The sequence below is a fragment of the Canis lupus genome, chromosome 24, assembly GCF_048164855.1.
Source record: "Canis lupus baileyi chromosome 24, mCanLup2.hap1, whole genome shotgun sequence".
Taxonomy (NCBI): domain Eukaryota; kingdom Metazoa; phylum Chordata; class Mammalia; order Carnivora; family Canidae; genus Canis; species Canis lupus.
The window spans coordinates 47,122,935-47,138,847 of NC_132861.1; the positions used below are offsets into that span (position 1 = coordinate 47,122,935).

General features: G+C 45.0%; 1 protein-coding gene across 2 annotated transcripts in view; it reads left to right on the top strand.

Annotated features, from left to right (window-relative positions):
* Positions 1 to 15,913, top strand: part of TRPM8 (transient receptor potential cation channel subfamily M member 8) — a 94,907-nt gene that overhangs the window by 40,726 nt on the left and 38,268 nt on the right. For both annotated transcript variants that reach the window (XR_012016769.1, XM_072796769.1), the window contains exons 10-15: positions 4,486 to 4,588; positions 5,710 to 5,828; positions 9,570 to 9,860; positions 11,555 to 11,650; positions 12,529 to 12,658; positions 14,214 to 14,359. Coding sequence is in view for 1 of the 2 variants with exons in the window: in XM_072796769.1 (XP_072652870.1) it covers positions 4,486 to 4,588; positions 5,710 to 5,828; positions 9,570 to 9,860; positions 11,555 to 11,650; positions 12,529 to 12,658; positions 14,214 to 14,359 (885 nt within the window). In the remaining variant the exon portion in view is untranslated. The remainder of the gene's footprint in view (positions 1 to 4,485; positions 4,589 to 5,709; positions 5,829 to 9,569; positions 9,861 to 11,554; positions 11,651 to 12,528; positions 12,659 to 14,213; positions 14,360 to 15,913) is intronic.

Below are 15,913 nucleotides of genomic sequence, written 5' to 3' on the forward strand. Positions count from 1 at the left end.
GTGCATTCAAGTCAGCTCATTCCAGAATGGACTTTGATGCTTGGATATTTTTTGGAATATATGCTGCCACTTGGGAATCATAAAGGAAATAACAGGCTATGGACAATGAGGGAGTTATTTTTTAAATATTTTATTTATTTATTCATGAGAGACACACACAGAGAGACAGAGACATAGTCAGAGGAATAAGCAGGTTCCATATGGGGAGCCCCATGCGGGACTTGATCCCGGAACTCTGGAATCATGCCCTGAGCCAGAAGCAGATGTTCAACCACTGAACCACCGAGGCGTCCTGAGAGTTATTTTTAATCATAGAACCCATTTTGTCATTAGAGTTCAAGGTTGGATTTAGTATAAGAAATATTATTTAACTAGACTGGCATTTTAACACTATTTAGTTGTGAAAGCATTTCAAAATATCCAATGCAGCAAACTGAAACTCTGGTATCATGAAGATAGTCTTGTTCATGGGTAGTCTCTGCCATTGTTTAAGGCAAGTCTAAATAAACCAAATACTTGTTAATCATGAGAAAAATGAACTCAGCCTTCTAGGCTGCTGGGTTCTCTGGTAAATTAACACACAGTGGGACCCTACTGGTCTTATTTAATTTCAGATGCATGGATGATTAGCTTGTAATCCTGGTGAGATGCGATGGCTGAAGTGGTGAAGAAGCAAGTCCTTTCTGGATAATTAAGTCTTATTACCTAAAATTTCGAATTTAAAAACACAGATGTATCTTCTTCCAGTGTCAATATTGGTGCTGAATGATGTCCTGCCCCACGTAGACTTGTATGATATTCCTATATGAATTATAGTGTTTTTCAGGTTTTACTAAAAATATAAAGCTGATGGTTTTATACAAAAGTTCATGCTGGGATTTCCTTGTATCTTGGCCAAGCCCAGTTGAGAAATAGGTGCAAGGTGAACAGAGATCAAATTTTATCAGCTTCGTTGATGATAAAAGCAAAATTGGCAGAGGTGGCTTAGGGGTGCAGTCGTAATGGGCTTCCTTGTGCTGAGCCCCAGAATGAGACAGATGAGCCCATCTAGATGGAGCTGCCTCCCCACCCCGGCCAAGTGTGTGGCCCATGGCAGAGCAGAACACTAGCACTCTGCAAGGAGTAGATCCCAACAGAAAAGCAGGAAAGGGCTGGCTGGGCAGAGTGAGAGTCATCAATCAGACATGTCACTCCCTGACCCTAAATGGGAGTAAGTGAAGGGGTGGAGAATGTCAAGGGGCTTGATTTGGATGGAGCTCACTTTGCATGGAAATATGTCGGTGAGGAAAAGGAGTCCTCCCTTCCCAAAGTGGTTATACAGTTTTCATTCTCCACATGTGGAGACCTAAATGGTCTGAGTCAATTCCAAACACAGCAACAGAGCAATCCCAGAGACACTGACTGTTGAGCACTAAACTCAAGGTGCTTTCTTGGGTGCATGGAAGAAATTCAGTAGTTGGTTCAAGGATACCCACAGAGGAAGGAATAGGCAACTCTTAGCTTACCCACCAAAGATGGCTCTGGATCCTTGTCAGTGGCTTTCCCTTTACTCCTCATGCAAGTTGGCTTGAAGAGTCTGAGCCAGGTCATGTCCAAAGAACGGAGGCCGTCTAATGAGTCCTCCACCCTCAGTGAGGGAATTTGATTTCTGCTTTCAGAAAACTGTTACAGGAAATCTGAAACAGGCTAAAAATCAGACACATCTCACTTATCCTTCCTGGAATTCATACCTCATTCATATTCATATCTAATATGCTAATGATCCTTCATAATTATAATCAGGTCAGAAGACATCCATCAATAATAAAAATTGGTCTGGCATTTTAGTTATGCACTTATATGAAGTTTTGCAATCAGTACAGATTTCCCAAAAGACCAAGCTCAAGAGTGGAATTGTTAATTAATGAATGTATACATCCAGTCAGATATTAATTGAACAACCCTCCAGGCTAATTAGAGGTGACCTCACTGATCTTGTGGATGACCAACCCTCAAATCTGAACTCATGGTTTCCTGACCTTTCCAGGGAACCCAATATATCTCCACTGGGATCATGCTTTCTTTTTCTACCAGTTCAACCAGAATTGTTCTCCTCTGCCTGCTCCTCACCTTCTGGAGAACTTAACCCTTCATAGTATCCCAATCCATCAGTCCGCCTAGATAGCATTCATTTATTTCAAACTCTTTCATCTACTCATTTATTCAGTTGATATTTATTGAGCATATACCATATGTCAGGTTCTGGAATAGGCATTTCAGAAAGAGCAGTGTACACAATGGGAAGAGTCCTTGTCCCCATAGAGAAAACAGAAATTGGAATAAAGTTTGTGTTGAGTGATTATGATACATAGCGTTGTATAATTTCAAACTGAAATGAGTGTGCTAAAGAAAGGTAACATGGATTTGGAAGGGTATGAGCCAAGGGAGCCTGGCCTGGTAAGAAAGGTCTCTCAGGAGACTTCTCAGATTAGGTGAGAGCTGTGATCTGAATGGCAGGTAGTCAGTGGGGGTGAAGACTGGGATTGTAATGATGAGGATAGCATGTGCAAATGCCCTGAGGCACAAAGCAAGCATGGCCCACCCGAGGACCTGGAATATGGCAGTGAGGGTCGGAGTTCCCAGGGGAAGCTGGAGAGCTTATGAAGGGCCAGGCCAGGCAGCTTCTCGATCACTGTTTTGAGGTCTGGATCATGTTCAAGTGGAAGAGGAAGTCACTGCAAGGTTGAATCAGGGTGAGCATGTGGTGAGTTGTGTTCAGGGAAGCTCACACTGGCTGCAGTGGGAGGGGGCAGGGCTAGAGGACGCAAGAAGGAGGTGTTGAGGAGGGAGACCATGTAGGATTCCCCAAAGGTGTCCCTGGGCCCCATCAGTGTGCCCTGTACCCATATTCACCTTCTCCTTTTTCCTTTTTGTTTGGAAGGGAAAGATGTCTCAGCCCCTCAGTGCTACCCACCCCCACGTGTGCCTGGAATCTTGGGACCTGGACCCCTTCCCCCTGTCATTTCTAGTTGTACTCCCTTCCTCTTGCCTGGGCTAGGACTGCCCACTTGGAGACAGGACCCCATCCTTCACGCTCACCCTCCCACTGCCTACAGTGTGTGCTTCCCTGTGGTTTTCCTATATTTCCTGGTCACCCCCAATCACTGCATGCTCTGAACTAAGGCCTCCAGTACTGCCTTCCCAGGAGACTGCAGCCCAAACTGTCACTCCTAATGTCCAAATCCAAGGCCCTGCCTGCTGCACGGCTTTCACCCTTCCACCCTGGCCTGAGATCTCCCTCCCCCTGGCCAGGCAAGACTCTGCAGTTCCAGATCCTTGTTTCCAAATGTTGCTGGGCCCCTGTCTCCAACCTGGAGCCCAGTAAACCAAAACCAGGCTGGCTTCCTCTTCTACAGGCGCTCTACCTTGTTGAGCTTTGGCCAAGCTCAATGACCCTGGAAGCCTTGGGATTGGGTTTTATTCATTTATTTATTTTTGAAAGATTTTATTTAGTTATTTGAGATAGAAAGAGAGAGAGGGCAAGCATGAGTGTGGGGGAGGGGCAGCAGGAAAGGGAAAAGCAGACTCCTTGCTGAGTAGGGAGGCCAACGTGTGGCTTGATCCCAGGACCCCGAGATCACAATCTGAGCTGAAGGCAGTCACTTAACTGACTGAGCCACCCAAGTGCCTTGAGATCAGGTTTTAAAATTAAGTATTACAGAAAAATCATGAAGGATAATAGCAAATTCCTTTTCTCTTTATCCAGTCAAGTCCTCTTGGCTATTGTTTATATTGCACTTTTCCTTCCCACGGGTTAAGCCCTGATGACCACACTGGGTGTTTTCTATGACTTTCTCTTCCTCTTTTCACTTTTGTTCGCTCATTCAACAATTGCCTACCATGTGCCAAGCCTGATGACATAGGTGCATGCACATGCATACTCACACAGTCATGCATACTCACACAGTCATGCATACTCACACAGTCATGCACATGCATACTCACACCTGCACACACTCACATACCCATGCACACTCACACACACCCACACAGCCCACTCACACACTCACATACATATACACACACTCACAATGCTCACTCACACCTGCACACACTCACTCACACATGTCCACACTTATATATGCCCACACACTCATAAAGACCCATGCACACACTCACGCATGCTCACTCACACACACATGCACACACACACTCGCATTCACCCCCAGTCCCTGAGTCTCAGCTCTTCAATAGGAACTTTTTCACATGTGTCGCCCTCGTACAACCAGTACTTTGTTCTCATTGTGGCTAAGGACTCATTATTTCAACTCAGAGGTCAGGTGCTACGGGGACAGGTGCTGTAGGTGAGGGAAGGGGCTCTGGAACACCCCGTAGACGGTCTTCAAGAAAGAATGGAATAAAAGATTCTCTACCAAAAGAGAGACGTTTATGCTCATTATGACTGAAATCAGTTGCCTGACAACTGTGCCCTTTAAATCTTGCCAGCTCAAAGAAATTCTCGAAAGTTCTCACCTATTAACAGTTATTAAAATGGAAGAAGCTGGAGACGAAATTGTGAGCAATGCTATTTCTTATGCTTTGTACAAAGGTGAGTAAAAATAGCTCCTCTAGAAGTTTGGGCTTTGTGTTGCTTTCTGTGGCTTCTAATGGCCTGCATGTATTTCTTAAAACAGCTTTATGGAAATATAATCTTGTACTTAATTTTCGCTATCATAGATTGGAAGCTAGAATAACTACTATTGACTTGCTGAGTTAAATCTTCTTGGTTGGATGTATTTAATAGAACAAGAATTTTTATGTCATTAAGGTACTGACCAAATACGATCCCAGCACTCTCCAAAGAGCTGTCTGTAACAATCGTTTAAATTTTTCAGCTGAGTCCCAGGAGGTGGTGAAAGCTTTGGGCTCTGTCCTAGGGTTCTGCATATATATGTACACACATGCACATGTACTTTGTACATGTAAATAATTTTGCATTCAGTTTCAGGAATCTACAAATCTCCTGAAGCTTATGAATGAACCTATTTTAAAATTCTCACCTGTGGTCTTTGCTGTCTTAGAATTCCATCAAGGTGGATGTTACCTGGAGTAAATCGATCCTTGGCAAAGACCATGTAGAGTTGAGCCACCTGATTAATATATGTAAGGTATGCAGAGAGAGTAGGGTGAGGTACCTAGGAAGGGTGATTTAAGCATTAACTATTTATTAGAATTATTCGTATTATGTTTGCTAGAAATTTGGTTGTAAGTGTATTTATTAAAATGGGATTATATTTATAGAGATTTGTGAATGCAGAATATATTAGCTCTGGAAAAGACATTAGACATTGTTATAATATGGCTCATTATTTTGTAGATTTAGATATATAGTATAAGTCAGATATGGTCCTTGAAATATAATATTCATGGAATCTGAACCTATGGAAAATATCAATATAGCATAATTATCTGTTAGGATATGAAATGGAAAGATATTATTATGGTTTGAATTGATCCTAATTATATACTTCTAGGACATACAGAATATGGACAATATGAATAAATTCATTATTTAGGCATAAGAACAGGCGAAACGACTGCTCTGAGTGTCAGATTCTAAGAGAACGTGCTTAGAATCTACTTTATAAAAAGCTCTGATAATTGGCTGTGGAATGGTTCTGACTCTCTTTTTTCTAGTGAGTTGATTTTCCACCCCCTGTCCTCCTACAGCCTTTAGCACCAATGAACAAGATAAGGATAACTGGAATGGGCAGCTGAAGCTTCTGCTGGAATGGAACCAGCTGGACCTAGCCAATGAGGAGATATTCACCAACGACCGCCGATGGGAGGTAAAAAGAAGCTCTCCTGGGCTAGTCCAGTGTCAGGTCTGGTCCACTTATTGCGAGATCTTCAATATCGGATCTTGTAGAGGACTGTCCCCTATGGTGTCAGCTGTCACTTTCCTTATCCATAGTGTAGGATGATCACATGGACTTAGTAAGTTTGTTGTTAAGAGATAATAAAAACAGAAGCACTCATGCAAGAACGTATCAATCCACTAATGCCAGCCAAAGTTTCCAGCCCGCAGTCACAACCTGAGAGGTGCTTCTCCATCTGGGTGCAGAGGTGCAGACCCCCTCCTGGGAGCAGATGGGGCGATGTATGGAGATAATCTGTGCAAGATGGCTAAAAGGGGTTTATCAGAAGTAGCTTGACTAAAAATCAAGACAGCACTGCTCATTTTTTGCACCCTGCCCCCTCTGCCCAGCTAAGGTCTGATAAGAGGGTTGTCAGCCGTGAGATGCATAAGGGAAAAATAGAACAACTTGATTGAAGACGCACAATGAATGTCTTAGAGTTAGAGACTCTGGATTCTTGGCCAAACAAACATCTTGAATACGGAAGTTGTATGTCCGATAAAAACTGTAATTTTTTTCCAGTAGGCTGATTCTTCTCAGAAGAGCTGTAGGACTGCCTACTTTAGCAGTGTCCTCTTGTGTACAGCTCATGTTAAATAGTTCTAGGAGCTTTGTTCAGAGGAACAATTATAGCCCATCATTCTTGGATCTGCGAGGCTGTGTGCTGCTTTGTTTTCTGCTCTCTTGGATCAATCTAAGTCATAAGTGGGTAGTGAGAATCTATTTAGTTTTATGAGAGTTTGTGTAGATCAGAAGGCTCGTGTATCTCATGACATTCATCCTGTGTTGTCAGGTTCAGAAAACACTTCTAGGCTCATTGTTGTAAAATCAGATGAAGACTTGATTTATATTAATACATTATCAATTTTAATAATGTAATGCAAATAAAGTAACGGCTTATGGGTTTTTAAATTATTTATTCCCTTAGCAAACATTATCTTGTGTTTGGTCTTTGCAGTAGGGTGAACCCTATTGCACACTGCAAGGCTTTAGGAAGTTGAAAGTAGGTAGAATTATAAGGAGATCTAGTTAATTGATTCATAAATTAATCCCTGTGTGCGAAATGTTCTATTTAAGTAAGGTCAGATGGTGAAAATAAACATAAACTTAGGCATATATTGAATGGTACATTTAATTTTATTAACTCTGCTAAAGATAGTTCAGGGTGAAAGGCATAACGGTTAAGAGAATGGACTCTAGAGCCAGCCCATCTGCATGACTTAGCCTCCACGAGTCACTTAACTGCTCTGTGCCTCAGTTTCTCCATAGGTGGTGTGTTGGAGTCAGCTCATGCTGGCTTGCAAAGGTTGACTGCTAAGATTTCAGACATTTTGCAAGTCTGTCGTTAATACAGTTGTTATTAGGAATTAAATTATATACCTTCAGAATTAAATTTTTAAAAATATTTTATTTATTTATGAGAGAGGGAGAGAGAGAGAGAGAATGGCAGAAATAGAAGCAGGCTTCATGCAGGGAGCCTGATGTGGGACTCGATCCCTGGACTCCAGGATCACGCCCTAGGCCAAAGGCAGGCGCTAAACCGCTGAGCCACCCATTAAATTTTTTTATTAAAAATAAAGGCAATAAATAATCAAAACTCATCACTTTCTAATTGTTTTACCACATTTGCTACTATCGGTGCTCTGGAAGTTGTTTTGGCCTGTTGCATCTTCATGCTGGAAATACTAGGCAGTGGGAGTGCTTCTCCACATTTGCTCCCAATTCAGCCTTCAGTGAGGTCACACTGGTGGCTGAAAATTGGGCACAGTGGGAGCCTTTGCACCACAGGCACTGGCAAGTACCATGAATCAGAGCTTATTATTTTCTTTCAGAGATGTGGTTGTTAAACATCTACCTGCACACCAGGCTCACCTGACAATGTAGGTGATGATCATAGAATCAGAGCGGTACCTACCTCATTGGATTGTGATGATGGCTAAATCAGATGGTGTTTCTGAAGCACTTAGAACATTGGCACGTATCGAACCCTGTATAAGTGTGCCTTTCAAAATAAGTAAAAGCTTTTGGAATGATGACAATATCTGTGTCACCTTTTATACTGCACAAAGCAGTTCCACGGTGTTAGTTTATTTGGCATCCACACCAATCCACAGCAGGGATGGTCTCGTTTTTCCAGTTAATAATCCAGGGTTCCAAGGTACCACAGGATCGGGAGTTACTGATATTGTTTTGAGGGCCTTCTCTGACCTCAAATCTCTGAAAAGAACTTGGCCTGCGTTAGCTCATTTCACCCGGCAAGCACCTATTTTACAGAAGAGCAAACTGAGGCTGGGAGACACAGCCTTGTTCTAGGTCACACATGTAGGTAATGGTAGAATGAGGATTTGGAAACAAAGATGTGTCGGACTGCAAAGTTTTCTCTTTCTCTGTATGCCAGCGGTTCTCAAAGTGTGGTCCTCAGACCGGTGGCAGCATGGGCGTAACCTGGGAGCTTGTTAGCAGCACAAATTGTCAGACCTTACCTCAACCTGCTAAAGCAGAAATTCTAAGATGGTCTCTGGCAACCTGTATTTTAATAAGCCCCCCTGATGACCCTGATCGAAGTGTGGGGACCATCGCCCTATCAAGTGTGTGAACAAGGAAAGGCAGATGATTTAGGAGGGTAGAGCCACAGCTTGGAGACCTACGGGACACTTGCCAGGTCCCTCTCTAGGCAATGTGTGATCCCCAGGAGTCCGGCATGAGGCAGAAGCAGAAACAGTTAATGCTGCCCTTGGCAGAGGATATTCACCAGAAGCGGGGGTCAGGCACACATTGTGAGTGAAGTGGGCCGTGTGGACAGAATGAGGAGTTGGGGCAGGGCGGGGGCTTTGGGGACTAGAGATTCTCGGTCCCTTGACTCCAGCTGGTGATTCTCTGTGTTGTCAGTTTCTGGTTTCCCCTTCTAAATCTGGATTTTAATGCTGGAAATGTGTAGATGTTTATGAACCCTCTAAGTGGTAATGTTGGCAACTGTACGGAGCTGTGAACAATGTTCTGGAGGACAAGCGGAACACAGCTGAAAGCTGATGTGGCCTGATGCCCACTGGTTTGTGTCTGAGGTAAACATTAATCATCTTTAATAAGATTCTCAGTAAGCTCCTATGGGACAGGTTTATCAGGAAGCCCAGAAAGTGGAGGTAAAGATAAATAAGACCCGGGTGTCATTGTCAAGTGTCCCAGTGACTTCCTGCGATGTAACACGACGGGCCCTTTGCCTGGTGGTGTGTGGCTCGAAGGGCAGCTTCCAGGGTGTGGAGTGAAGACAGGCCGGTGGTCGGTTCACAGCGTCTACTGTAGACTTCAGAGAGATGGTGCGAGCCACACTGCCCCTGGGTGCTTCTGGCATGCTGGGCGCCGGGATAAATTCCTGACCGATGTCGTCCCCATGTAATTATCTCTCTTCTGCGATAGCAAGAGGCCAGGTCACCTCCAAGCCCACACCTGGCTGCCTTCAAAGTTTCCACCTTGCCACCTCCCTGTCTGTTTGAACTATGATCTAAAGTGGCATTAGAGCTGAAAAGACTAAATTTATTCCCAAAACAGGATTAAAAGAGATGTTGAGGTCACTCTTACTTTGTGGCTGGGAATATGACGTAAAGGAGAAAGAAAACATGTTGTGTTTCTTTTGTTGGCTGTGGGGTCTGAGTCCCCTCTCTGCTTTCTCCATAGTCTGCTGATCTGCAAGAGGTCATGTTTACAGCTCTCATAAAGGACAGACCCAAGTTTGTCCGCCTCTTCCTGGAGAATGGGTTGAACCTGCGCAAGTTTCTCACCAATGACGTCCTCACTGAACTCTTCTCCAACCACTTCAGCACCCTTGTCTACCGGAACCTGCAGATTGCCAAGAATTCCTATAACGATGCCCTCCTCACATTCGTCTGGAAACTGGTGGCCAACTTCCGGAGAGGCTTCCGAAAGGAAGACAGAAATAGCAGGGATGACATAGATGTAGAACTTCACGTATGTACTGGGGCGGTGCGGTGGTCTGCTTTTGAGTCTTCCTGCAAAAAAAATATCTTGACTTCCATCGTTCCCACTTCTTCTCTAAATGCGATAAAGTAGCTAGCATGTTGGCATCGTTCATTTTTGCGACTGCCTTTACTGTGGCGTAATGAGATACAGTAAGATAATGAGTCTGCTGGGTGAGTTGTCTGACATCTTGCTCTAAGCTCTGTGCTATACTTCAAATTATTGTCACAATTTTTCTTAATTGCAAAGCTCCTTGGGGGCACACACACTTTCTGAAGGCATCTAACAAGGAAGAGGGACAAATGAATGGCTCCCTGTTCATGTCTCAGCCTTTCAGGTGTGATCAATAGCCTGGGTAAAGGACTGCCAAGTTTCCCTTTGCAGATAAAAGGGGCAGTGACTATTTCCAAATGGATAATCCAGGTTCCCATGCAGGAGGCTGCTGTAGAGGTACCACCTGAATTCTCTCAGGCCTTCGTGTTTCAACCACACGCAGGCCCAGTTTGCGAGCCCACAGCTGCAGCTCTTTGCTGAAGGTTTGCTCTGGTTATAGCCCTGTGACTGCCAGCAGTTGGTGTATAAATACCCCAGCTCCCTCCCCACTTGGAGGAGCTAATGCTGAGGCATGTATTCTACACTGGTTCCCAGAATTCCCTAGTGGTAGTAAATCTCCAGTTACCTACAGCAACAACTTGTTAATAACACACCATTTTCATTGGTTCTTTCTTTTCCGATCTTATTTCCTCACTCTCCCTGTGGGTTTCGCTGGGGTCACCCCTCAAATTGACTACTTGTCTCAAATTCTTGGTTGCTCCTGTGAAAACTCAAACGAGGTCATTATCTCCTGTAATTCTAGGATTTTAATAGGTGTATGTGTGTGCATTGCAAAAAAATCTAAAGGTGTATGGGTGTGCATTGCAAAAATCTAAATGAGCTAGGTATTTGAAGGAATTGGAAGTGTTTAACGAGCTTCTATTTGATGCTATTTATGTTAAAGCTCTTTGCAGTATCCATAATTCTGCCCGAAGCATTTTGGATCCTGGTAAAACCCATATGGAAGTTTAAAAGGAATAGAGGTGTTTCATTGTTTCCTATCTGAAAAACTTCCATTGGAAGACAGGGAATTCTGAATAGGAGTTGGCAAGTGAATTAGGAATTGAAAGTTTGAATAATGGTCCCAAGAAAGAAGCAAGGTTTCAGGTTGTAATAATTGAACTTAAACTATAGGAAAGTTAGAATTGAGCTTGAGTGACTTTTCTAGAAGAGAAACAGATTTATGTGATGAGAGGAATTCTTTAACCTGCTAGAAATTGTTTAGTTCTTAAACTGCTGTTGGCACATGTTGCTATCCTTTGCTCCTTCCTATCTAGTCATATATCATCTTTTATGACAGGTGAGTGATTTTGTGTCAAATAATCCTACCTGGTGAGTTGCAGTGATGAAAATCACATCACTGTGCTGCTGGAATGGATTCATATACTAACAGAGGTACTAACAGAGGTTTTGGAAAAGAAGGAACCAATGAAAATGGTGTGTTATCAGCAAGTTGTTGCTGTAGGTAACAGAGCCCTCTACACATGGGATGCTCCCCTGGGGCATCCTGATACCATTTTGCTCTTATGCCAGTGCATCTACTAAAGGAATGTTCCATTCACATGCTGACCACACGCTCTAACTCCTCCCAGGATGTGTCTCCTATCACTCGGCACCCGCTGCAAGCACTCTTCATCTGGGCCATTCTTCAGAACAAGAAGGAACTGTCCAAGGTCATTTGGGAGCAGGTCGGTGTCTAGGCCTATGCCAGATTTACCCAAAATACATGCTTTCTTGTGTTTTTTTGTGACCTCAAAACTCACATGCCTGATCTAAGACATCATCAATGAAATGGAATGTCTCATGTCAGGTGAATATGGTTGTGCCTCTGTTTCCATGTCAGCAGAGGTGTGATTGGGAGGGGAGGCCCCTAGAAGGCCCCTAGAAGCTACCTAGCTACCTAGAAGCTATCAAAGCTGCACTTGGTGGGCAACCCTGAAGGCACTTGCTTCTCAGGTGTGTGTAGGTGTGGGATTGTTTTCCGAGTGGATGCAGTTTTTAAGTTTAATTAAAAAAAAATAATGTCTAAAAAAAAAATAATGTCTAGCTTTATTGCATTAGAGGTAGGAAGCAGGATTTATATATAAATTCTGCTTTGGGGAACTTACTGAGATTTTTCCTCGTGATTTAGCACGTAACAGTTTATGTTCAGTTGTGGAGAAGCTACCTTCTCCATTTTTAGAACGTAAAGTTGGATATTGAGTATAGAGTCCATCCACACAGTCTTATTGCCTACATTTTCAGCTCTCCCGTGTCCTATCCACGCTTCTCCTCTTTGAGCTGCTGCAGTATGGTGCTGGGCAGTCAGGCCTCACGCAGTCAGTTTCTTGTGGCATTTGTCTTGATATTTTCTTTTTATATGCTAATTTCACATTAAAGACTGTGAGCATCTTCAGAGTTAAGACTGTTCAGTGTACATTGCAAAGTTTCACTCTGTATCGTTAAGAACGATTCAGATTTTATCACTTCCTGCCTTTGCCATGAATTTGTCCTTGTCTGACATTAATGTTCACTTGACCACTCCAAAGGATTATGAATTAATGGACATTATCCACCCCTCTAAAAGACCAGGGGCTGCACGTTGGCAGCCCTGGGAGCCAGCAAGCTTCTGAAGACTCTGGCCAAGGTGAAGAATGACATCAATGCTGCAGGGGAGTCCGAGGAGCTGGCAAATGAGTATGAGACCCGTGCAGTTGGTGAGTCTCCAGGAATGGGACAGCACGGTGGGTGCACACGAGCCTGTGGCAATCACAGGCCAGGTGGCAGAGATCGGTGGCATGTCCAGGCTCCCCTTTCTGGCCTGATTTAGGGGTTGCAGACTGCATGTTCAGACGTGTGTATGCTGTAGCAGAAGCCACAGGCCCGTTGGCCCTGGCCCTTACTGATGTTTTCCAGAATGGATGCAGGAAAATGTAGGCTGTCTCATCCTGTAACTGCCAGGGCCATCCCCAGGCTAGTCTAAGAAACTCTGTACCACGGTCTGGGGGCAGGGGAAGAGGGTTTTTGGATGCTATTGAGAAACTGCGACAGATCTGAGATTTTTACCTGACTTGCAAGTTATCAAGTTAGCCTGTCCTTTTCATATAGAGAAGGCCCCGAGTCCCTGGGTCAGGGACATGGATGGCTTATTACTGATGACCGAAGCAGCAGCCAGAGCAGCATCTTGGGTTGGTTCCCCGTGCCTTCATTCCCTTGGAGTGACATAACTAAGAGCAGCTGTTCCTGCCCCTGCAGCTCCCCCAAAGTTTAGGAGATTAGGGGCATCTATAGGGGCTGCAGATGACCTGCCCATGCCCCCTTCGGAGTGCGGTTGCTCGTTACCTGGAATGCAATGGGGGAGAGGCATTGCTAAGCATTACCCTTCTGGAATGTCTGTCTTCTGTTTGCTGTTCAGTCATCCTTGAACAAAGCTTGTCGGTGCTTTTTGCTCAAAAGGTCTGGACCGTGCAGGAGCATGAGAAACCCAGAGCAATTGCCTCCCAACAACAGAGAGTTTGGGCCTGCTCCAGTTTTTCCTTTTTATTTTGCTTGGGAGAGTTTTCGGTTTGCAACGGGGCACGTTGCAAAATGCACGCACGCTGGTCCATTATCGTCTTACGTAATAAAAACAATGCTCATGCGGTTGGCTTCTCTGCATTGGCAAAACGGGCATCCAATGATTTCTTTTACCATATTAAAGTTTCAAAGATATTTTATTAATTTCTGATTGACTTCAAAAATTGATCCCAGTATTTTGACTTTTAAAAAATTTCCTGTGAGGCTTTATACTCCAATTTCTATCATTAGGTCTCAGGATGTAAGCACATCTTTAATGCCATAGGTCGGTGTCTCTTACATTTTTTTTTTTTTTTTTTTGCGTGGTGCCTTATTGGCAAAGAGTCCCCCTCCAGGAACACAGAGAATATAAATGAATAGAGGTGGAGCTGCTCTGAGAGAGGAAGCAGAGGGTCTGCATGCCTCCCCAGGGTTGAGCCCCACCAAAGAGGGGGGCTCCCAGGGTCCCATGCAGCTCAATTCAGTGGGCCTTTATGGACACCTGCTACCATCAGGAGCTGTGTTGGGCGTGGTGTGCCTCCAGAGCCCCTTTGTTCAGCGAAGGGTTACAGGGTGCTGGCGGTCTCTATGCCTCTTAGAAACCAGGCTTTTCCCGAAGTCAGGGCTTGGTTGAGGGGGGCGGGGCAGGCCAGTTTTGTGTATTTGCCCCCCCTGCCTCCCCTGGCTTCCCTCCCTCTGATGATAATGTCACCGCAGAGCTGTTCACGGAGTGCTACAGCAGCGACGAGGACCTGGCCGAGCAGCTGCTGGTGTACTCCTGCGAAGCCTGGGGCGGGAGCAACTGCTTGGAGCTGGCGGTGGAGGCCACGGACCAGCACTTCATCGCCCAGCCCGGGGTCCAGGTGCGCAGCGTGGACTCACCCAACGTCACGTGCAGAAATGGGCCTTGCCCATCAGATGCTGTTCGCGGCACGGAACGAGAGAGCATTCAAAGCAAGCCTTCTCCTCTGATAGAAAAGCCCTAGCAGGGAAAATTGAGGGACAGTCCAGGAGATGGCAGCACATGGGCGTTGTTAGAGACCCCTGTGTCAAGAGCAGGTGCAGGAGAAAGAAGATTCTTGGAGTTTCCACAAAGCACCCAGTACTGCACCGTAATTATGGGCTGGGTCTCTGGATCCCAGCTGTGGGTCTCAGTGCACTGTAGCCCTAACTGTGTGTGGTGATGGGCCAAGGCACGCAAGACAGCCTTAGTTCCCTCGTCTGTAAAGGAGGGGTTCGTGGGATGGCATGTGAGAGACGCCAGCCCTGGACTCCAGAGCGTGTCGTTGTCATTACTGTGGGCACTGACAGCAGTAGAGGAAATGGGTATGAAATGGGTAAAGCCAGCCCAGAGGTTCTCTGCACTGAGTTAAACTAATGGCAGTTTGCATTCGGTGTCTTAGCTTGCAGAGGGGAGATTTTTCTACTCGTAATCCCAGTTGGAGGGGTCTGGGTGCAGAGTTGGGGGGTAGGGAGAGGTCGGGGGACTGACACTTATCTGTCACACCCACGATGTGGGCGATCACATTTCATCCTCACAGCGCATGTGGAGGAGGAGGTCATCCCGTTTTACTGATAAGGACTTAGCTGCTCAGATAGGTTCTGGAACAATCTTCAGGTTGCACTGCTAGGAATTGAGAGCCAAGATTTGATTCCACGTCGATTGGCCATCTTGTGGGCTTTCCCTTACACCAGGCAGCCAATATTTTAGCAAAATTAGCAAAGCGTTTGTGGAAAAAAAAATATCCATTCGCTATCACAGCTATATTAGGCTACACGGCAACAGTCATCAGTGAGAAGGGACACACAAAGAAAGAGTCTTGCTTTTGCTGTTTTAGCCTCTGCACCATAATGCACTGGAGTGAGGCTGGCATTGGGGTCAGGGGTGCCTGAGAGGCTGAGCTGGAGGCCAAAACAGACCCCACTCTGCTCATACCTCCTCTGGCCCTGAGCCTCATCTTGCTGGTGCCACAGAGCTTAGGGCCTGGGGGAGGCTGACTCTTGTTCTTGCCCAAATGTACGGGTCCCAAGGGTTTTCAGGCTGATGCCAATTCATTAATATGCATGAGAACTCTCCCTGCCAGACACGCAGGACCAGGGAGTTGGCTTCCTGTGTGCCGGCTGCTGCCTGGGGTCAGCTCTTGCTGGTGGCCGTGGAACCTGAGCTAGGGGAGAACTTTCTATGATTGGGGGCCTAGTGATGCCACTCAAAGTGCTCGTCACCTCGGCAGGATTGTAAGCGTGAGGAGGGCTGGATGTTACCTTCTTTGTTGGCTCCCTGAGAAGCAGGCCTCAAAGCAAGGATTTTATTTATTTATTTATTTATTTATTTATTTATTTATTTATTATTTTTACATTTTTAAAAAAGATTTTATTTATTCGTCCATGAGAGACAGAGACAGAGACAGAGAGACTGA